Raw genomic sequence first — 24,383 nt, 5'->3', positions numbered from 1 at the left:
GCTTCTATTACAGAGTCACTGCCACAGAGTGTATGAGAAAGATGGCGCATTCAGGTAACAAAGGTGAAACCAAGTGCAGCAGGATACTGCAAAAAAGACATCAGTAAACACTCTTCTGATATGAGTTCAAGCCCTAAAGTTAGTGTCATGTGGTATTTAATCAAAAATATTGTATAAATAGTGGTCCCATTTAGGCCAAAACTGACAATAAACAAGGGTCTACTTTAGGTTGAGGCCACTTTGCAATTGACCAAGTATATATGAGCATACAGTGTCCCTGATTTCTCAGTCTGATCCACCTTTTGCTTGTTGTGAAGCAGCCGAGATGCTGAATTTTAGCTTCTAAAGGTGTCAAAAAAATATGGCTGACTTTTTTTGACTCTGTCCATTTTTTATTTACACTTAATGGTCACAGTTTTGTCACCAGCAGCAGTGAGAGGTGACTGGCTTATATGCTGTATTTGAGAAATAATGATTAATTTGCTGCAGTCGCTGCTGGTTGTTTCTGAAAGGAATCAAATCTGAGCAGGAGAACACAGGTGCACAGAGAAAGCATTCGACTCGATGTGTTCGGTCTCCTGCCTTTGATTTCCTTTGTTAGACAAGTGGCTCTCGTTCAATGTCATCAGGTTGAAATTAAAAAAGGGTGAAACTAACAGTGATTATACAATCATTGCAAAAGCTCAAGCCATGGATTTCTTTACATACTGCAACATTTTTCACACTGTAGCAGAAGTTTATATAAATTTATATTATAAAAGTTTATGTAATCCAGTTTAAAGGATTTTGTCTTGTTTTAGGATTTGATTAGGAATCCAAGCAAATATGTAAGCCAAGAAAAAGAGGCTTTTAGAACTCGATCTCACGTTTCTTATAATTACACAACTAATGACAGGACTCTGTGGCTTTACAACACAAAAGCTGGCTTCCTGTTAAAAGGGAGTTTGTTCTTCCCACTGTCGCCAAGTGTTTGCTTATGGGGGGCGGGGCTAGTTGTTGGGGTTTTCTTGCTATTATTTCACTGTCTTTACCTTACAATACAAAATGCCTTGAGGCGACTGATGTGATTTGGCGCAATATAAATAAAATTGCATTGAATTGGAAAAACAATTCTTTAATTTTATTCCCATGTGACTATCATGTGTATAGTCCATGTAGTGGTACTTACAGGTATTCCTGAATTAATCAGTTAGTCACAGAAAAAAACCACACTAATTAGAAATGAGAACTCTGTTCTTGTCACCCTCTGTCTAAAAGCAATGACCTCATGTTTCAAAAATTGCTCCAAATTTTGAATAATGAATCCTTTGTAAACTGCAAATGAGCCATCCAAGAGAGAATCTTGGCAGATGTAGTAATAGTAACTAAAGGGAAACAAACAGTCAATTAGAGAAGCAAAATGGAAATGTATCTATTAGCTGGTTTTCAAAGGGGAGAGGTTCTGTGGCAGAAGGGAAATGATGCATTTATTCCACCAGACGCAGCATCAGTGGTGTGTTTGAATAATAAACTTGGTAATAAACTTCAGCAGATGTTCGTTTAAACTCCACGTGTCTTTCTTCTCCTTCCTGCTGTTCTCTCTTATCTAGAGACACACCCCAAGCCAACGATGGCGGAGCCAAGACGCCACGGTCGAAAACTTCGTCACGTTTTCCCAGACTGGGCCGCAGGAACACCCAGGAAGCCAGACCTGAACCTCAGAGTGGTGACCTTTAACCCGAGGGCCTTCGAACTCAGATCTGGGGACGATGTTGCAGTGCCTCTGGACTGTGAACCACAGGCTCAAATGTGTGAAAGGACATTTGGAGCATCTGAAGGACACTAAAGGCGTTACAGATAAAACGCCTGGGTCACCTAAACCTTCACTGCAGGCAATTCCAGGAGAATATCAAAAGATTTCTTTGTGTTGCCTGGCTAAGTAAGGGATGAATTGCTCCCCTGAAACTGCCTATTGATGGACCCAATCAAATAGTGTCTTTTACCTCACTGAGAGACTGAAAGACTCTCTGCCAAAACTCTTTGTAAGACTCTATAAGCTGCACATGGACTAGCTTGGAATCCTCTCTATTTTCTCAAACACACTGGGATGATGGGGACATGTTGTTTTTCTTAAGTTTTGTAGTGAAAGTATTTCATGGTCACAGTGCCTACAGTATTTGTAGCTGCATTCCTGCTCTGGGTTGGTAGGGAACGGGTTTGCATGTGAAGGAGGTCAAAGGGGGGGATTAAAGTCTTTGGTTGGAAATGATTTTTTTTCTCTGCTTATGTCTCAGCATTTTAGTGCCATTACATTTATGGACAACACTGATTCACCATCAGTGGCGTGGACCACCAGGCAACGGGCATTCCTTCTTCCTGCTTCTGATATATTATATGACTTTTATAGAAAATCTGTGATATGTGTAACATAACTTAATGTTACCATGGGTGCAGTAATTATCAAAAGAAGTTAGAAATCCAATTTAATAATCACGGTAAAGGATTTGGTTTAAACACCACTGGTAAACTAAAATATCTAAGAGACTGTGAAAAAGTCTGGGGAGTCAGTTTTTCTTAAAAATAAAAAAAAAGAAGTCTTTCCTTTTTCCTTTCCTTCATAGTTTTTGAATAGCCCCTTGCTAAATGAATGAATTGCTGTAAATGAGTGTAAATTCGTATGTCCTCTCAAAAATACATGATCACATAACCAGTGATCTTAGTTTGATGCACGGTTATAAGGTTTGGGATAACCACGATTGTGACTTAGAATAAAAGCAGCCACATTTTATGAGTAAATGCAAACATAATATTGACATAAATATTGGCCCACACCTCTTTATTTTCGGATTCAGGGGTTTTCAGTCCCATTGCCACAGGTCTATAAAATCAAGAACCTAGCAGTGTGCTCCACCTTTGCAAATTTTACAAACGCAACCAACTGTGAGAGGTATCACTTAGAAGAGGAAGCATTAGGAGAACGGCAACTCGAGCCACAAAGTTGCAGACTATGTGTAGTAACAAAGCAGTGTTGCCGAGTGCTGAGGCACACAGTGCATAAAAGTGACTCAATATCTGCAGGTGTTAACATCAGCTTAGAAACTGTGCACCAGGAGCTTCATGGCATCGGTTCCCATGATAGAGCAGCTCCTATAGATGTAATGAGATGGGCCAGTACATTTGTCCTTGTGTAATATCAATTCGTGTCGTACATATTTTAAGATTAGAAAATGGTAAAATAACAAAATACCACTAAAATTTACCAAATAACTCTTTTACCGAAAAAGTTGACTTTTCTGTAAAATGCTAATAAACAGAACGCGATCATCTGCAAATGATTTCATGATATTGAAAATGGTACACAGGAAGCACTGAGGCACATCTTGCACATTTATAAAGCACCATTAATGCTGACCCATTATTTCTCCAAGACAATGCATTTTGTCACAACAGCACGGCTGTTAATCTGACCAACCTGCAGTGCAGACCTATTACTAAACTAAAACCAAAGATATGACAAAGGAGGCTCTAAACTGTGAAACATTAGAAATCTTATTTTTTTAAAAAGTAAGATTAATAAAATATTTCACTTTTAGAACTACAGCAGCTGGTGTCCTCAGTTCTAAAATGATGCAAGTTAGTGGAAAACATTGTGTCTTTGGGACAAGAGACATCATATTTAAAACAGACACGTTTTCAAAAATATCTAGAAAAATGACCAGTTATAACATTGGATATGTTGTCCTTGCATCCATTTTCAAATAAATATGGGTCTTTAAATTATTTGCATATCATTGCACTCTTTTTAATTATATTTTAAACTGGTTTGTTTTTGGGAGGGGGGAAACACGATTGTGAAATAGCTGTGTTTTGGAGGTTTACCCTCCTATTCATTACATAAATATGGGTGATTATCAAAGGTCGACTGACTGAACTGCAATTCAATATTTAATGATTGTTTTGCTAATGTGTCTTAGCAAGATTTTCATGCGGTGTTATGTTGCAAATGAATGTTTTAAAAATGACTAAACACTTGAAGAAAAGCTGCTTGTTAGAGTGCAAGCAAAGTGCTGCCAAGCATCAAGTGTGGTGTAAAGCAGGAGCTCATGCATATGCATAGATTACGCAAGAGTAGTCGGACTACGTTCAAATGAGTGATTGTGTTAGAAGGGCTTTGGGAAACTTGTATCAAAGGGGGCGGCTCGCAAAAGTGGTAAACACTCCTGACTATTGTTGATGGGAGGTTAACAGAATAAGCCTCGTGTGTTTTTAATTAAGTTGATATTCTAAAACACACAAAAAACGACCCTCACTAGTATCGAGCCGCTGCTAAACACTCCAGTCGTGGCAGGAAACTGTCACACGACTTTCATCAATACATACAGGTTTTTAATCCCTGAGATAGTTATTATCATTCCTTTTATATGACTGTGATACAATAAAACACTGCAGGTGCAGAACTGCCTTATAGAAAATAAGCCCACAGATCATGATTGTGTGTAATCTGTACTGCTAGCAAACATGTCGTGTGTTCATTGTAGTAATAAAAAAGCAGCTGTTCATTCATCAGTTTTACAGTGAAGGTGGGAATCATTTAACTTTTCAGCACAAATATTCATACGATATATGTGGTAGTGTCCTGTACAGCAACTGTATGCAGCATCAATCAGAAAGCCGCCATCACTGAGCTTTAGACTGGATGGTGTCCACATTAATCAAACAGCTCACACAGCTCCAGTTGAAGTTTAGGGTGCATTTAGCTGTTAGTGGCTAATATAACCTAAAAGACAGAAACAAGGAGCTAATTTATCAGATTTGTGCAGCTCCCGCTAATAACAAAAAGCTTTTGTGATTTAAGACTTAAGAAACCCTTAAAGCAGCTGATTGATACGCTTTGGGGTTTTTATAGCACTATGAAGCATCCATATACACGCTGTTTCTATTTTGACCAAGGCTCCCGATCTCCTGTTGATGTAAACAATGCAGTATATTTAAAACATAAAAAAAAGCTTTGCAATTCTTTTATTTTGGAGAAAAAGCACTCAATACTCCACAGGGCTTATTTTAAAACTGAAACTCTGTGACCACTGCTGCACATCACACACTTCTTTACGTATTTCAGGTAGTCTTAAAATGCTCAGTGGTGGAGCTTCCCTTCTTTTTGGGTAGAGTTTTCAGTACATCAGTATTCTTTCAAATGAGTCCATCTCCTTCCCCCGTAATTGCTTGCTGCACCTTGAGGCTGGTAACAAGAGTGATGACAAGCAAAGAAAGTGAAATTGGCTTATTGAGTTGCAGCCAAACTGTTCTCTTTGTAGTATGCCTCGTTTGTTCTTATGTACTTTTCTGTCCTTGCCTTTTGTCGGCGGCCTGGCCTTATCCATCACTGTCACAGCAAAGAGGGACTGAACAATAAAGAGTATCGCATCTACGCTACCAACACTTCTGTGTCACTTACTGTCATTGTTAACATTGTCGCTCGCGTTCACGGATGAAAGCAAATCGGCCACTACATTTGTTGCATAATAAGCTCAGAATGCGAAGTCATGTCAGAGTGCATTTATGCACGCATGCAGATGGTGTGTGCGTGCAATTTAAATACAGATTAGGTGTGTAGTAAAGCGTAGATGTGTTTATATTGCGAGATGAACTCATCAGTCCTCCCATCACATTCTCTCTGTGAACCGTATGCATACATGGATGGATGCTGTGGATTTGATTTTCGCTGCATCTGTTTTCCTCTTGGTTTAATGAATACTTAACCTTCACTGCCTCACTAAGCATTCTCTGAGCTTTTGGGAAACACAGTTCCCCGTTTCTGGGTTTGCTTTGCTCAATTGGAATAGAGGGAAAATTTAAAAAAAGAACAGCAAGGGTGTACAAAATGCTTGTCGTCCATTGACCGGAAAATTGGTTACAAGCCCGTTTAGGATGTGGATGGCTGCTTAAACATTATTTGGCTGCATGTAAGTCAAGAACACCGAGCGTTGAGCACGAGACATGTTCTCTAACATTTCTATTGTTTTAATGGAATAAAATTGCCGGGCTTGGCTTTGGCTTTTATGAGATTAAAAAAACCTAAGTGGTGCAAACCTGAACGATTGGGATGTTCCTGTGTTTTACATATACACTATATTACCAAATGTATTCACTTTCACAGCTACATGTGAAAATCAAGCACCTAGGCTTGCAAACACCTTTAACAAACACTTGTGAAAGAATGGATCGCTCTTAGAAGCTCAATGAATTCCAGCATGGTACCAGGATGCCATTCGAGTCATGCCATACCAAGACAATTTAATGCTCCAAACTTTGTGGGAACAGTTTGGGGATGGCCCCTTTCTGTTCAAACATGACTGTGCACCGTGCACGAAGCAAGGTCCATAAAGACACGGATGAGCAAGTCCTGTGCGGGAGAACTTGACTGGCCTGCACAGTCTTCACCTTAACCAGACTGAACCCCTTTGGGATGTTAGGATCAGGCAGAAAAAAGAAGCTAGAAAGTATGTGGTACTAAAAGGAAACAGCTGGAGAAAAATTGTGCAACGAATTAGTTCAACTGTCATATTAGTCAGTTATATGGTTGGGTATAAAAAGAGCATCTTAGACACGCAGATTGTCTCAGACTTTGAATATCTCATCATCTATAGTACACGAAATAATCAAAAGAGTCAGAGAATCCAAAGCAAGGCTGAAAATCAGTATTGGACGCCTGTGATCTTTGGGGCCTCAGGCAGCACTGCCTTAAAATCAGGCATGATTCACTGCATGGGCTCAGAAACGGTTTCAGAAATCAGTCTGTGAACACAGCTCGCCACAAACGTAGGTTAAAGCTCTGTCATGCAATGAAAATGCCACATATGTATAAACACTGCCAACTTCTCCATCTCCTTCTTTTTAAATTAGATTTGGTTCAAAGTAAAAATCTGTGACAAAAAAAACAGGAGACGTGTCATTCGGCTTGTTATAAGCGCGTAAAACAAAAGCCTGCATCTCTGATGAGATGCATCATTATCTATGGAATTGGCAGTCTGCACATCTTGAAAGGTACAATCAGTGCTGGAAGGTATGTACATGTTTTAGGATGACACATGTTCCCATCCAGATGACATCTTTTTCAGTGTATCAGTGCGGCTTCATAGTCAAAGACTCCAAACTTGCCTGCAGTGCAGACCTTTTACTGGTTGAAAACATCTGTTACATCATGAAATGAGAGAATGGCACGACATTGTTCTCCCAAAAGTCTTTTTGGGAGATATTTAGTATGTTTATTTGCAAATTTAGCATTTTTCCTGGGTTTTTTTTTTTAAATTTCATAAAGAAATGTACCATGTTTCACCTTTTCATCCCCCGTCCACTTTTTCTTTGCCTCTCCAGCCTTTCCTTGAAGAGACAGAGATCCTCGTGGGATCATTTTACGGGACAGCGTGTAATTACACAGCTATTACATTTGTGAGAAGAATCAAGGAGACAGAGACCCTGCTTTGAACAAGATCACTGTATAAGCAGAACTGCTCTCTTTACAAGACACACGTGGCATCGGATTGCATGTTACTTATAACGACATGGAACAGCCTCACCTCTACCCTTCACCATAGTTATTTTGCATTTTACTTAGCATCCCTCTCCACTGTATTTATTTATCCCTACCTGTGCTTGTTAGGATTGCAGAGAATTTTCTATTATGCCAAAACCAGAATAAGCCCTTTCAATTAGCACGAGTTAATAAGTGGCAATTATTACTGTTTTCAGTTCCCTGCAGCCTGTGATTCAGCTTGGCTGTTTGTGTTTCTCAGTGTTTGGAGGTTTTGATTATTTGTCAGAAAGCACGACCTGCATCTGAGCGTGAGCATTTTTTTGTGTGTGTGTTCACAGTCTTGCTGTTCTTCAGCTGGCAGAAGCTAAATTAAATGTTCACTGTATCCCTGCAGGTGGGCCATGCCCCTCCTCTGCACTGCCAATGAACAGCACCTTCTCAAATTTTGCTCTCTCATTCTCTTCTTTCTCTCTGAGTCTTTTCTTCTCCTCTCTGCTCCCTCTCTCACCTTTGTCTTTTTATTTTCTTACCTTTTACCTTAATACCTTTTTCTGCCTCGTTTTTTCCTTCATTGTTGATTTTCTTCAGGTTCATCCTGCCCTCCTTCAGCCCCTCACCCTCTCTCAGAGGATGTTCATTTCTAACAGTGCTCTCCAATCCCCACCTCATCTCCACTCTCCATGTCTTCTTCCATTCTTCCATTTTCCACCTATAGGCAGCTGATTTTATCCTGCTCTTCTCTAGCCTCTCAAACCCTAAGACTACCTTTATCCTTCTCACACTGCTTCCCATCCCTTCCTGTCTCTTCAAGCCCTCCACCACTTCCAATCTCATCCTTTCTCTCTCCATTGCCATACCTTGTTCCTTCAGAGACTGAGCCTGCTTGGCACATTGTATTTACTCAGCCAGTCACTCGCCGCCTCTATTTATTACCTACTCGGCGATGAGGCAGGAGAGACAGAGTGAACCAGCCCTTCGGAGGATTTTCCTCTCAACTCTCCCTGCTGCCGTCTGTCGCTGAATCTTCAAATAGTGTCTTGGAAAATTGATTGTTTCAGGCTTTTCTTCACCCCCTCCTTTCATCTTTTTCAATTTATTCTGCATTGAGTGCAGACTCCTGCCTGTTACATCAAAGTTCACATAACCTGTAGTTATAAGGAGGGAGCAGGGGCTTCGATCACTTAAGGCTCTGATCAGAGGATACATTTCTGTTGTATCTTATCTAAATGAAATCCCAAGTTAAGCTGTAATGGATTATGTTAATTAATATGCTATCAGTTCTGGGAACATGGGAAATAAACTGTGTGCTTTATCCCTAAGCTGTTTATAAACGTCTCCGGTATGAAGGGAACATGCAGCAGCGTTAATTACATAACTGATGTGCAGATTCTCATCATGTTGGGGGCCAGATAAGAAAAAAGAATCAAATATGCATGCGGCATGGTATGTTAATTTCATGGTAATGCTTAAAGTACACAAGCAGCATGGATTGTCTTACAATTTCTCATTTATTTTCACAGCTTCAGGTTGGGATTCAGCTCCTACTGCAGAAAACCAACAGCTCTCACGAGGCCCTCCTTTGTTTTTGTCTTCATTTGAGTTTTCCTTTAACTGCAACCTGCCTCCTCCTCACAATGCAATCAGGTCCTGAACTGTGCTTTACCTGCCTCTCAAAGCTATCGCAGGCTTTCCACAATAGTCCATGGCACTCTTTTAATCAGCCCAGAAGCTTGATCAGAACACCTCGAAGTGCTTAAACTGCAGCAGGGGAGGAAGTGGGAGGTGAGAGGGACCTGCGTTGCGCTAACGATGCAGCTGCTAGCGCTGGCAAGGACTTCTGAAGGTGTCTGAGAACTTGTTCCAACTCAGAGGTGGAAATAATGCTGATTTCTCTAAATAGACTGCAATGTTAAGCAATGGAGGACATTTTAATGTCTCGCACTACTTCATAGTTTTGTTATGCGACTGGTGTGAAGCCCTGGAGGGCAAAAATGCTGTTACACTGCTGTACCCACCACCAAACACACACTGCATTGTATCATAGAGTACATGGCGAGTATGGTGGGAAATGGAAGCTGCAATAATACAAGCCTGACTAATTATCTCAGGTCAGCACGCACTCAGCTTTAACATCATTCAGGGTCCTAGGTTCTTTGCTACAGTACTAGCTTGGTGCTAGCATTTAGTCTCTGCAGACGCTTTGAAAGAGAATGTACGGTGGCCCTGAGAGGCCAAACGGACTGCAACTTACCATAAGGAAACACCAGCAATAAGGAAAACGCTGCAAAAGCACACAAAACACAACGGAAATAGGAAAAAACAGATTTCCAAAAGCACCGATGAATCCACTTCCTTTCACTTATCCCATTCAGAGCTATGGTTGTGTCGGAGGCAATCCCAGGTATCAACGGGGTGAGAGGCGGGGTACACCTTGCACAGGTTGCCAATTTATCTTAGGGCGAACAGACAACACTTCATTCACACTCACATTTACACCTACAATTAACAGCTAGCAAACCGCATTTGATGATGTGCTGCATTCAACAGCATAACTGACCTCTGCTGCATAGAAATAACAGCTCACTTCAGTAAACAAATGCAAATTAATTTAATTATTTGTATGTGTATACTTTTACCCTAAAATACATTTACAAATATTACTAACATCACTGTTTGATTTTTCAGAATAAAAAGAGACGACCCCTCATTCCTTACTCTCGCAGGGATTCGTACGCTGGAGTCATTCTTGGCATTTATTGTGTGGAGGGCACAGAAACACCTGGCAGGTGGCGACTCCACTGGAGAGGCAGACACAGTCATTTCATAACTGGCCACCACACAGGTTATATTCACACTTGTGGACTTCAAGGTCAGCTCTTGAAAGCTTTAAAGGAGACAACCTCATACCGCTACTGCAAAAAGTGTGTGTGCACAGATCACAGCTGGGTGTAAAGTACAAAAAATAAAATCTGAGCTCCTCTCTAGTCTTCTACTTCATGCTATGGATAGCTAAGGTCAAGTGGTATACTCAAGCCGGTAATGAAAGGTATTTTTTTTTAAATTATGCCAACATAAACTGTGTGTTTGAAACTACATCAAAGATTACAGTGGGCTGCCACACTCATGGTCCTGGTGAGGCAGAAAAATGTGCTTTCTATCAGTGCTTTGGTCACTGATAGAAACGCGTTCTGTCAGTGTCACTGCAAAAGAAAACTCATGTGAACATGGAAAGGCATGATTGAACCCACAAAGGTTAACAGCTTGACCCTAGAAAAATCTACCAAACATTTCATCAAAAGTAAGATAAACTATCCAGGTCAGACTCGGAGCTCATGCTTGCCTAAAGTGAAAAAAATACTGGACTTGCCAATCACACAGGATCCGGGCCCTCAAGCATACCCTTTGTTGTCTAATTTAATCTCAGTGGGATCTTAAATTACAAAATAAACTTCATGTTTTATTGGAGATGACTGGAAACTTGGCAAAACACCAGACTTGTCAGGAAAATGTTCACTTAGCTACAGTAGGGCTCTAATCTACTGGACAAAGTTTCTGTAGTTTTGCCTCTGTACGCCATCACAGTGAATTTTAAGTTTTAGCAATCAGTTTGTTTTTTTTTAAGTGCCGACTTTCAGCATTAATTAAAGGGGTTTTTGTTAAACCCCTTTTGCATTGAACTGAAGAAGCTTCTTGGATGAGAGGTGAAACGTCTTCAAGCAACTTAAAGAAGTCCAGATGCTTTTTTTTTCTAAGCTCCTTAGACAATATAAAGGTTTGTTTTTAATACTCCAATGAAAACCCCTTGCAATCATATCATTAATAAACACTTCTGACCAATGATATGCATTTGACTGTGAGCCATTTCTCTCCTGCTCTATACTTCTCTCTTCATTCTGGTACAAGTTAATCTTGCTTTCCTCTGTTTCAATCTTTTTTTAATTACAGAGCAGCGCTGGCTCTTCGACATGTTTTACAGAAAAGCCTGATCTGGCCTTGTTGTGCTTGAGTGTAGCTGGTGGTTTGCTGTAACACACACAGAGTCTAGGTCTGACCGACAGCCTCAGCTGTGGGCAAAAGACCACAACCGATAAGATTCTAAAATATAATCTATAACAGCCCGGTGTCCCACTTGTAAAGGGGGAAAAAACACATAGTCCAGGGTCACGGCCAGCTATTCCACAAATTAGTTACACTTCACATGCTGACAACTTCGACAGGAAACAGCAGTTGTCCTCCAAGACCCAAGACCAAACAGCCACCACCATGTAAGTAGTAGGCTGGCAATCATCCCAGCCTCAGTAAGCCAAATCTGCCTTTAGGCTGCAGCATATAATACGCCCTGGCCTGCACAAAGAGATGATGCTCACCTTCAAATGTATCTTCATTGTATACGTCAGAGCAACAAGTTGTTCATTATAAATATTTTTAATGAAAACCACATGACATACCTGCAGAGAGAGACAGAAACAGTCCCACATACAGCGTTTGCAGTGAGGGCTACAAGTAGACGAGACTGTGAATGTAAGCAAACCTGTCTTCAGTTAACCCAACCTGGCTTACAGCAGTTGTGAGACACATAAAACCACTCCCACACTAGTGCCCATTTCCTATAGCAAATATAGAGTAGAGTTAATATACAGGCAATATCAGTCCACCGTGTCATATTGCACCTTTGAATGTGTCTCTTAATTGTTGACCTTGACAGTGATGCACCAGCCTCCTGAATACTGTGACGTGGTTAGATGTTGTGAAATTATGTCTTAACCATAAAAATAATTCTGTGGTCATGCACTTGAGTTGTTATCTGTGGTCTTTGGGGCCTTTTGGTCCTTCTGAGCTAGTACAATGTGTCCTTTCTTATTAAGAATTCACCTCATCCTGTCATAGACACAATCAGACTTCCATTTTCATTCAGAAGAGTTGCCTGCTGCTGGTTATCAGGCAGAAAGGAGGTTTGAAGCACTTTTACAACCTCTCAGATCCAGAGGCCAAACCACCTTTTGCACAGTCTTTGATTTGGGCAGAGTGTTGCAAAATTAGAAGCACTTACGTGGTACTAATTTCCAAATAAACATACTGGCGCACACAGGAACAATCAGCTCTGCCCAGCAGGTAAAATTACATTAGAACACGTGAATGTCCTAAATACATCTGAGTCAGGTGAAGTCAGTCAGTGATTACTTGGGCTTTTCTTCATATTGGAGTATCATTCAGACATGATTTCAAATCTGCTTTCATACAATGAGCCAAAAAAAGGCGTAGGACTAAAATGGGGCTTTAATTGGACACTTAATCACAGGAAGTGGTGTTCACAGTTAGAACTGATGGCCCTTAATGGAAGAAAGGGGTGGATGTACTAGTGGAGGAGGAAAAAGATGAAGAAGACTGGCTTTAATCACCTTTTTGCAGCATGACTGCACATACAGGTATACATAAGTTACATTTACTTTTTCTCTCTTACCTTTAAATTCCTCCTTTCACTTACTTTCTTCTTTGTCTTACTTTAGCCAAGATTCTGGCTGCTTGACAGTTTCAGTCGTTAGCTCCATGTAGAAATTGCTGACCCTGGACTATGACCCCTGTCATTGCTTCTGAGATGTCTTTTCTTTGCACACAGACAAAAAAAAAGAGCCAAAGTTGGAAGGACACAGAGAGAGGAGAAAATGTGTTGCTCACAGGATGAAGGGGGGGGGGAAAGATGCGAGCAGTGGAAGAGAGTGAGAAGAGGTTAAGGACCAATCAGGACCAGGAGGTAACAAGAAATGAACTGAGAAGAGGACAGTAGGTGGAACGATCCGAAGAAAGTAGAGATCCCATGAATGAGGCAAAGATTAAAAGGAGTGGACAGAGTGAAGCTAGCCACCTACCATCCTCTTCAGAAACAGAAATGGAGCACATGGAGGAGATGGAATTCAAAGTCGCAGTTGGCAAATGCACCACACTGGATCCATCTCATGTGCTTCAGACAAGGTCAGCCTCATTTGTTCTTCACAGAGACAAGAGGGTCCCTCATGTGATGAGAGAGCGCGAGAGCGAGAAAAGCAAGAGCGATGAGGCTGTCCACAGTGGGAAACATGAAGGTTGATCCCATCTTGTGAGGTCTTGTAACCAGTAAACAGACACACAGGTGACAGAAAGGAATATATTTGACTGCCAAGCAGGTGCTTCTTATGAATTCATAATGGTGTTGCCGTTACAGCGCTGCATATGAATAGAAAGTGACAGGATGGCCTTCAGTGGTGAAAAATAACATGGTTTGACAGCATTCAGGAAAGTCCTCGCCTTTTTAGCCTTTTCAAGGCTGATGTAAAAAGGCAAGTTTTGCATGCTTGGAACCCAAAGTTAACCCAAAGATTACTTTCAAAATACAATTAATTCAAAGTCAAATGTTTTTAGGGGAGGGAATAAGATAATAATGTAGATTTTTTAGAAAATCAAAAGGTTTCCCAGTTTCTCACCAACTGCTTCTAACTCTAGAAGGTTTTTAAAGGACTTATAGGTTTCTACACAACTGAACTGATCAAGAGGCACTCTAGAAACACTACACTGACGAAAGCTGATACCTCCTAATCTTTGAATCCTATAGTGTAAAGTCATGTTTTTACTCCACTGACACAGGTATTTAAAACTCAAGTACCTAGCCATTCGCTGTGCCTTTACAAACATTTGTGAACGAATGAGTCGCTCTAAGGAGCTCGCTGAATTTGGGCATTGAACTGCAACAAGTCCATTTGTGGAATTTCTTTGCTTTTTGATTTTCCAGGATCAACTGTAAATGGTATTACTGCAAAGTGGAAGCATTCAAAAGCCACAGCAACTCAGTCACAGACTGGCAGATCCTATAAAAGTCCAGTGCTGAGACGCATAGGTGAAACACACGGCCAGCATAATGTTCCCAAAGTACAATCAAATCTTAAATCATTCTGTTCTCTGTGTATGCATACATACGGTTGAAACACCTACATCATCTCCCTCGTCGCTGCGGTACAATAGCAAAAACAGAACCACAGACGGATGTTGATGTTTCCATGTAGTCTCTTACAAAATGAGGAACAGATAATAGATCAGATTACTGCAAAGAAAGAATGAGGGAATACATTTGTCCAGTTTTTTGCACAGATATGAACAGACATCCTTAGAACATTTTTTCTTTGTACACCTCAGCCTCTCTAAACAAAACAAAACACACTTAAGTAATTTATTTCAAATTCTATTTCCCTTGAAGTAGTTGGAGTTTTCGTGAACTTATCATCAAGAAACATTTTTATTTTGTTTCATTTTGGTAGAAAAAGTAGTAAAAAACCCAACTCTCCTCTGTTACTTGAAGCTCTAACAACAACGGCTAAGCAACACTAAAGACATACCTTGAACAAACATCATTGATGTCGGTTTGACGTTCATTCAGCTACAAGCATCACGGGGGCTTCATGGAAAGATGACCTCCTCTAATACAACAGAAACAGATTCAGACCAGCTAACGTAACATGTGTGTACAAACCCAATTCCAGAAGTTGGGTTGTTGTGTAAAATCCAAATAAAAATAAATGCAATGATTTGGAAATCTCATAAACCCACATTTTACTCACAATAGACCACAGAAAACATGTCAAATGTACAAGAGCAAATCTGCTTTTGTCCAGAGAAGAAATCAGAATTTATTTGAACAGCTTCATACATAAAAGGTTTTGAGTAGAAAGGGATTTTTGAGTCTGTCGAACAGGGTTGTGGGAGTCCGTCAGATGAAAAAAGTATGGAGCAGTTGTAGCCAATACACTTCAAGGTTAGAAACATCTTGAAAGCAGCCAGCATCTGCTCCATGTAGCCCCCCATCAACTCACAATGAATGCTAAGTGTGTTATTAATATTAGAGTTATGTACTGAGAATTTCTTCAGCTCAAGAAAGTGACAATTTATCCTCTGATGGCAGAATTTTATTTACTGCTGAGTCACAGGTGGAATCCTTGTGATTTAGTGCCATGAAGGACGACACGATAAACTGTGAAATATCACACTGTCGGTACTGTAGATTCCCTCCTCGCCTACGTAAGGCTTCCCTCACATGCCTCTAAGTGTCGGTGCTTTGCTGGAAGTAAGTGCGTCTATGTGCGCGCGAGTGTTACTGCAAAGGAAGATGCCACTGTTTGCTCATGTGCACACCTAACTCCGTTCGCCTCCCTTCTGTTGTTTGTGCGCTAATTATCTTCATTTCTCAGCAACAGTGGCGACTGCTGCTATTTCGGAGAAGTGCAACAATTACACCATCACGGGTCGGTCAGCCCGCTCGCCTCATTTTCACAGGTCTTTCACGGCCGGTGATTAGCTGTTCGCTTCCATTTTTAGCGAGTTTGTGGCTGCTTTTGCAGAACAGGTGGCATCTCCATGCAGACTGGCAACTATACATCTAGCACCCATGAATACATCCACATTATAGCAGTGAAAGTAGATATCCCAGAGCACTTTCTTTTCTTTCTGTTTGCAAGAAACTTTTTTTTTAAAAATCCCACGCTGGCAGTGATTTCTCATCCTCCTTTGTTAAGCAGCTGAAATGCAAGTGGAAATCCAGAGGGGGGATTGGGAGCGTCTCAAACAAGGTTTATTCAAATCTAGATTATAGAGAAAGTTAGAAATCTCAGCAACTTTTAAGCGATCTGTATTGACTCCCAGAAACAAACAGTGATGCTTTTCTGGAAGTACAGTAGCTCCAGCGGTGACACCAGAGAGCACACTTCTGTTCTGGGACTGTTTGCCTAGACATAAATCTCTCCATGAACCATAACCTTCAGCACTCCCAGCGGTGCTGCTGTTGTTAGTATCTGGCAATCCGCTTGACTGTGTCCGGGTTGTGTGTACGCTTTGGACTCGGTGGACATTTAGGTGAAGTTGTTACTGTTTATTATTAACGTTTGTGCGTGGGTGACACAAAAATAGGAGAGAAAGTTAGAGAGACGATATCAGGAAAAAGACAAAACTGTGGGCCAGTCAGGAGCGAGAAGACAAATCTCTGGCAGCCTCTGTTCTGCCCACTTGTGATTTCTGTTGTGGGAGTAATTACATGTGGCCCAGGGCAGAGGGTGTCATCTCTCTGTCTGATCTGGAAGACAGCCACCGCTCCACCTACAGCGGGAAGAGGACGTCTCTGCTCCAACATGGTGCATGGGATTTGAGAGCAGATAAAGAAGCAGCTGGTCGGAGACAATTCATATTTGGGTTGCTTAGTGGCCGTGGGCGGATGTGTCAACAAGAGCAACGTGGTAAAGTGGATAGGCTGGATAGTCCCCTGTGTTGTGCAGTATATTTACTGCAGGAATAATGTGCATTACTGAAATTATTTCGGGTTTGCTTCAGTTCCCAAATGTACCTCTCAAAGACAAGGTCAAGGCAAAAACAAGAATATCTCCTTTTTCTTTTCGCCCATCAGAAAACATCACGAAAACAAAGATATCAGGCACTTACTGGCAATAAATACTTTCATTTTACCCGAACAGTTGCCCAAGGGATTTAAACTTTCCACTAATACTTGCACAAGGATACCTCAGATTATAGAAAGGAAGGGTCAGACACCGGCAGCAAACCCTGCAACTAACTAGACAGCCTGCTCTACCACCTGAGCCACAGACCAGCATGTTAACGATATAAGACAAATGAATAAGAAATCAAGAGGATTATGGAGGACCGTTGACCTGGTCTTTATGAAATATCTGTGAGGTGTTTGCTCAGAAAGTCACAGGTGGAGCGTCTTAAGCAAACTTACATCTATCTACCTAAGAAGTAGGTCGAAAATGTTAAATCCTCAGATAAAGTCTGGAATACTAACAATACTGGAAAAATGGGATGAAATAAATCAAGCTATCAAATACAAGTCAAATACTCATGTTTTTTCTTCTCTTGTGAATAGACAAATAATAATGTTTTTTCCCCATTTTTGGTGGTTCCACATGCACCTTCTTGTCTCTTCTAACTGCTTTTTCAGTAGGTTTTTGCTCTTGGCTAAGGTCAGTGTCACTGCTGGAAGCATTAGGTGATACTTGGACCCTACAGAGGTTGCACAGGTAGTTCAGCTCCTCCAGGGGGGCACATCAACGCGTATCATTGCCAGAAGGTTTGCTGTGTCTCCCAGCACTGCCTCAAGAACATGGAGGAGATGTCAGGAGCCAGGCAGTTACTCTAAGACAGCTGGACAGGGCCGTAAAAGGTCCTTGACCCATCAGCAGGACCAGTATCTGCTCCTTTGTGCAAAGAGGGATGAGTTTGTGAAGGTTCTCAGTCATCCAGGTCATCGTAGTCAAAGGAGCTTGCAAAGAAAAGCGTCTGGACTTCTTTAAGTTACTTGAAGACGTTTCACCTCTCATCCGAGAAGCTTCTTCAGTTCTAAGGTCAAATGGTGGAGAGTCCCAGATATAAACCTAGTGGGAGTAACCCCCCACAGAGGGACAAAAGGACCCCCTGATGGTCCTCTGTGATAAACACAGAAGAGCCACCTCCACAGGACAAGACTCAGCTGTCCATCTGCATCTTAAGGATAAAGGACACTCTTTCGAGGATGCCAATGTTCACATTTTGGACAGAGAGGACAGATGGTTTGAAAGAGGAGTGAAAGAAGCCGTCTATGTCCACTGTGAGCGACCATCTTTGATCATCTATAATCCAGTTTTGAGTTCCCTCCCCAGACGCCTTAACGCCCACTCACATCCTGGGCCATCTGACCTCAGGAATTCGCATGATAAGGTGGGGCCAGGTTTCACAATGAGCACAATGAGTTTCATACCTTGGCTCAGGCGATTAGAGGATCATCAGGGGGTCCTTTTGTCCCTCTGTGGGGGGATACTCCCACTAGGTTTATATCTGGGACTCTCCACCATTTGACCTTAGAACTGAAGAAGCTTCTCGGATGAGAGGTGAAACGTCTTCAAGTAACTTAAAGAAGTCCAGATGCTTTTCTTTGCAAGCTCCTTTGACAAAGAGGGATGAGCTACAAAATGACCTCCAGCTGGACATTGGTATGAATGTTCCTGAGCAAGAAATCAGAAACACCACAAATACATATGTTATAATGTGTAAGTTAGGACAGTATAGCTACAGTTTACAGTTAAAAAAAGGGCAAGAAGTGATGTCTGCAAGCATTTGGCAGCATGAAGAGTGAGTTCTGCTGAGAGGATATAGTCAAAATTAAAATTGAAATGTTTCTACTGCGACTCAGAAAATAAAATAAAAAGTTCAATTAAATATATATATGAAAATGAATTAGATTTATACAAATGAAATAAACTGAAGGATTTAATTGTTTTTTCATATCTCATTCCCTGTCCTGCATGTTAAAGAGTACACAACAGCCGCAGAATAGAAAAAAAACAGAGATACTTTCATTTAGAAAGAAGATAAAGAGAACCACATTTTTATTTGAATTTTTTCACATTTGTTTTAGCAAATTAAACTCTTCGTTCGCCATTTGTTAGGAGCAATTTATTCTCCTGTCCAATTAAATAAAGGTTACAGAACAGGCACACTTTTCCCCACTTTTCTCTTCACCATAACATGCAACTGTGAACTGAAGAAGTAAGGAGCAACTTTAAAACAAACCGATAATTATATGGAAATCAATAATTATATTTGTTCTGTTGTCTGTCCCCCTGGTGATTGACGTGCCCATGCATTTAAGTGTCTTCACTCTGTGTCTCTGTCAGTCAGCCAGCGTGTGTGTGTGTGTGTGTGTGTGTGTGTGTGCGTGTGCGTGTGTGTGTGTGTGTGCGTGTGTGTGTGTGTGTGAGAGAGAGAGAGAGAGAAAGAGAGGGAGGGATCCTCCCTGTTATGTCCCGGGAGACTGCTGAGTGTGTTGACAGTGTATTTAGGGAGCTTTTAACTCAATATACGCCTCAAACCCCATGGCAACCAGGGCTTTTTTATTCCTTTGCGCATCACCATGGAAACGCTGATGTTCATTAAATTTCGCCCTCTGTTTGAAGATATTAAGACAAAATGAGAAAACCCAGTTTATATCCAAGCAAATGACTGACTTTGACCTCAAAAACACTTGGATCAAACAGATGTGCTGTTTGTGTTTATTAACGGTATGCTAGATCAGATTTGTGATGTCCAGCAAACCTCCAAGGATGCTGATTGGTTGCTGCAGTAATAACTATGGACAGCTACTGACTTTCACATGAGCAGGGAGAGGGAAGTGGCACTGTTTCGCATTTTGTTTGAGAACTTCACAAAGACTCCGGCTTCAGAGTGCTGCTGTGATCCCTGCACGACACACGTGAATGAACAGTTAGCTGCAGAAACACTACGGTCGAGCAGCACGAAACGCCCAGACGGCCCCTGGGAAAATCTATTTCCATGCATCTGAAGCGCGCATGTGTGTGTGTTTCTGTTACAAGGATGCATCTACACAATGTGTTTTCTTAGTCTTTCCCCTGCACTCATAGGAAATGCATTAACCTCTGAGAGATGCGGCAGCTGCAAGCGAAACTTCAGGCTTCTCTGTGTTTGTCTGTTTGTGTTTGGAGGTTAAAGGTGAAATGTGCCTCTTTTCCACATAAATGGGTATGCATGGGCCCTCTCCAAGATGGATTACACTCACATACTTTGACTGTACACAGATTTTTCAGTTGCTCAGGCATGTATACCTACATATTTCCCCCCGTGTAGTCCAGCAGTCACCTACAGCTACACACGGTTCTATCAGTGCACGAGTCGAAACGGTCTCCGTTTCCTCATCGCTGTCAGCTGTCCTCGACTCATTACAGTGAAGCCACATTGCGACTGCAGCTGGAGACCCTGGCAAGCCATGTTTATCTAAAGAGGATAGAGACAGATTGAATATGTAAAGCCAGCAGCTAGCTGAATCCCATCTCACTGATTGCTTTGGACTAGCTGAGAGTTTGAGATGAATTTTCTATTGCTCTCTAACTGAGGTTTAGTGGGACGGGAGCAGTGCCCGGGTAAACAGCAGGTGACTCTATGTGGTTGTGTGTGTGAGGATGTATGGGGTGGGGTATGGGATATTGGTTTTTCTTATGCATTACACCTACTATATCTACATAGTCACCATCTATAAACAAATGCTACGCAGGACAGAGACAAGATAGGAATTGGTTTGTTGTATTTGCTTGTAAATCAAAGTCACACAGGTTTTTTCATGGTTCTTTGGCTGATCAGTGGGACTAGTATCTTCTTAAATTCTCTACAGGAGTTAAAGGTTTTTAAAAAATTATTTTTAAAGCAGCACATTTAGAGCACTCTGACACCTGCTCTGACATTTCCCAGGTACAGATTACAGAAAGCAGTAATAAAATGACACGTCTTGGACTGGATTTCAGTCGAGACTCTTGTTCAGCAAGTTTGCACATTAGCATTGTTTTGTTTTAGCAGTTCCTGTGTTTAACTTTCTTTATGCTTGATTGATCGGTCATGTTTTAGAAGTTTAGAAATAACATTGAAAGAAAATCTACAAAAGAAGTCAAGAACTGATACCGCTAAGAAATTATTTTGGTGCCCAAGACACCGTGGCAGGATTAGAGAGTGCTATTAATACCGTAACGTTCTCAAGAACCAGACGTTTTGATCTCGTACAACACCTCATTTCAGCCCCATACAGTCACACAACAACAAGGACCCCCCTCCCCTTCCTGCACACATTAACTCCCTTTTTCCTGCAGCACAAACAAACATGTATCTTAAAGAAATAACAACAGCGTGCAGAGATAACCAACCTGTCACTGTAAAATAACATTTAACCATCGTTACAATACAATTAAAAGAGCAACCACCAACCCGTGAACCAACCCGCAAAAACTATTAAAACTATTTACACTCTTGCTTGTGTGTGTTAAACATATAAACATTTTTAGAAATCTAATGTTGTCTTTAATGAAGTGAACACGACTCTGGATGCTGACAATGCATTTTCATCTCCTGGCATCAAACGCTGCTGTTCTGGTCTCACAAAGATTTTATTTGGCAAATTTATTGGCCATATTGGTCATAATGGTTAGAGTGGCAACTTCTGCACTTGGAGGTTTCTGAGCCAGGAGATTTCAGTGTGTGTCTTATTTTGGACTATTTTCTTCTCACCACTGGTTACTTGTTGTATGTTGCATGACTCACATTTAGGCAAAACCCTACAGAAACCAGCAGAAGTATTCATGAACTGAACTAGCAGAAATTCTCACTCACTTACTCAGATTTCCTCTAAGAAAATGATTTTATTTTCCTATTTGCAGATCTGAAGCAGCAGTATGAAGCACTGATGACATAGTTGTTAGCAATCTGAACTTCTGAAGTCGTCTGGACCAGCAACTTTGATCCTTAATTAGCTGAAGAAATCTGCAGAAATCCCCCCATCTTATGCCCTCTTGTTGCAATTAAGCCATCTTGTCCACATGCAGTGTTTCCAGAGATACTCAAAAGTCCATCACGGCCGATGGGACGCGAACAGGGAGGCACGGTTTATATAACATGCACAAGCCTTTGCTAAATTCACATACACACATATATGTATATATATATCACCAGTTACGCCATCTATCAGTTTTCCTTTGATGTAAACACTGAACAACCCTTGAGAGAATATGCACATATATACTAGAAGAGCTCTGATTATAATAGCCTTTTTTAGAATCCTATTTCTAGAGTGAAGCTTCACTATTCACTGAGGCCCGGCCTCTGAAGTATAGTCAACAGCAGCATGCGGCGATTAATTAAAGATTTGTCTCGATGAGGGGAGGTTTGGGAGGCAGAAGGATAAAGTAGGCAAATCTGCTGGCCTAATTAGGGGAATTTAATTTCTCACAGGCTCACATTGACTCAGACCTTGATGAGGCATTTTTGGAGAAAAGGGGAGTGGAGGGAGGGAGGGGGAGGAAAAGCAGCTTGTCCATGATGTTACATGCAGTAATAGATGGGTGAAGAGAGCTTGCCAAAAGGGAAGCGCGAGACACTGTAAAATCATGTAGCGCCTTGACAATAGAGCTCATCAAATGCTCATGTACTGTCAGCGAGGGCGTCCGCGTGTCTGCAGTTTTAGAGGGGAGAAAGTTTTCGGAGGATTTTGCAACCTTTTTCGGGGGCTGGAGATACTCATTAAGGCCTAATTTTGTAAGACATGAGACACTGCTTTGCACATTAAGTCTGACAATGACATACCACAGAAAGTCAGTTAGCAGACAGCCTGGTGAGTTGTTGAAGTTTTATGAGGACACGCATTTGCCTATAAAGGCATTCAGGCATTTCAATCCTCAGTGTGCTTTTGCCTGGTTGAAACTTTCTATTCAGCCATACTTTTGGTTTGGTAAAGGTCTCACCTCACAGACAGGATGTCAGCAGTCCCTGCTGTTATCTGTTTGCAGCCAGGACATTAACTTCCAAGTCCAGTTGGTGTAGTAAGCAGTTTTCTTCGAAACCAAAGCTGCCCAGCACAAAAAGAAAGACTTAATGTTGGAGTAACCTTCATTACAAAACCAGTGTGACAGTGAATTCTTCCTACTGTTCATCCATTTTATTTTATTTTTTATCCAGGTCCAGGTCATGGGGCAGCAGTTTAAACCAGGGGTGGAAAACTCCAGGCCTCAAGGGCCGGCGTCCTGCAGGTTTTAGATCTCATCCTGGGTCAACACACCTGAATCAAATGATTAGTTCATACCAGGTCTCTGAAGAACTTCAAGACATGTTGAGGAGGTCATTTAGCCATTTAAATATGCTGTGTTGGATCAAGGACACATCTAAAACCTGCAGGACACCGGCCCTCGAGGCCTTGAGTTGCCCACCCCTGGTTTAAACACAAATACACAAATCTCCCTCTACCCTCACCACCTCCTCCAGTTCTTCTTTGGGTGTCCGGTGAGTCCTGGGTCTGCCAAAGAGCCTCTATCCAGAAGGACATGCCCAGAGCACCTCACCTTAGAGTCATCCAACTTCAATCCCTAAAGGACCATAACAGGTTCCTTTCAACGTGGAGGAGTAGAGGTTCTACTCTAAGCCTCTCGTGAATGACTAAGGTCTTCACCCTATCTCTAATACTACAGTCAAACTAGGGCTAACAGTTGTTAGAGACTCCAGCAGGGCGAAAATTGTGCCAACAGTGTGCAATGAACTTGCAGTCTTCTTGCCTTTGAAAGTGTTACTTTGAAGATGGGGTCATGCCTGCAATCACTCACAGTCAGTCCAAGTCGTCAAAGTGACTTTAGTGCATGAGAACAGTGAGAAATAGTAGTGAGACAGTCTGCTATCGGTTTATGATTGAATGGGGTCAAGTTGGCAAATACATCCACTCTTTTTGTGAGACTGATTTACTGTGATAAATCAGCAAAAAGCATAAAAAATAAGAACTTCAGAAATTCCTCCACAAAGAGTGACATAGTTGCTAAAGAATAGCAATTAAGCTGGCACAAGTGCTCAGCAACCTTGCTTTGACATAGGAATAGAAACAAAATGGCAACAAGCTGGCAACCAGTTGAGTCGTGTCCCCAATTGCAAAGAGACTCAAACCTTCACCAGGCTGTCTGAGGGTGAATGCAATCAGTCCAAGTTGGACTGCAATTGTTTGGAGACAGGTTGCCTGTTGCGCAATCACATTCTGAACAAAAGTTGTTGAGAATGTTGCATTCGAGCCCTAATGGGAGCCGTTTTAGATAACACAGTGCTTGTTTCTTTGCAATCACTGATACGTTTTACCTGACCCGGCACTCTTTCCATTCCTAATTCAGACTCCAATTTACCAAGCATATCATCAAGTCTAAAGTGAATTAGGTTTTGGGGGGGAAAGAAGACACCAAAACAGCTGGAGACAATCACTGAAGTCACACTCTATTTTTTCAGGAAGATGGATAGTGATTAGAACAGGAACAAGTGGTTTGTTTATTGAGTTTGCTAC

The 24,383-nt window shown here is 41.4% G+C and overlaps 1 protein-coding gene across 2 annotated transcripts in view; it reads left to right on the top strand.

Annotated features, from left to right (window-relative positions):
• Positions 1-5,418, top strand: part of snx29 (sorting nexin 29) — a 141,685-nt gene extending 136,267 nt beyond the window's left edge. For both annotated transcript variants that reach the window (XM_026179080.2, XM_026179079.2), the window contains one exon: positions 1,590-5,418. In XM_026179080.2, the coding sequence (XP_026034865.1) occupies positions 1,590-1,716 (127 nt within the window). In that variant the 3' untranslated portion in view covers positions 1,717-5,418. The remainder of the gene's footprint in view (positions 1-1,589) is intronic.
• Positions 5,419-24,383: the final 18,965 nt, after the last annotated feature.

This window comes from Astatotilapia calliptera, chromosome 8, assembly GCF_964374335.1.
Source record: "Astatotilapia calliptera chromosome 8, fAstCal68.1, whole genome shotgun sequence".
In the NCBI taxonomy this organism is placed as follows: Eukaryota; Metazoa; Chordata; class Actinopteri; order Cichliformes; family Cichlidae; genus Astatotilapia; species Astatotilapia calliptera.
Note: the sequence above shows the minus strand (reverse complement) of the source record. Positions and strands in the feature narration are given on the sequence as shown.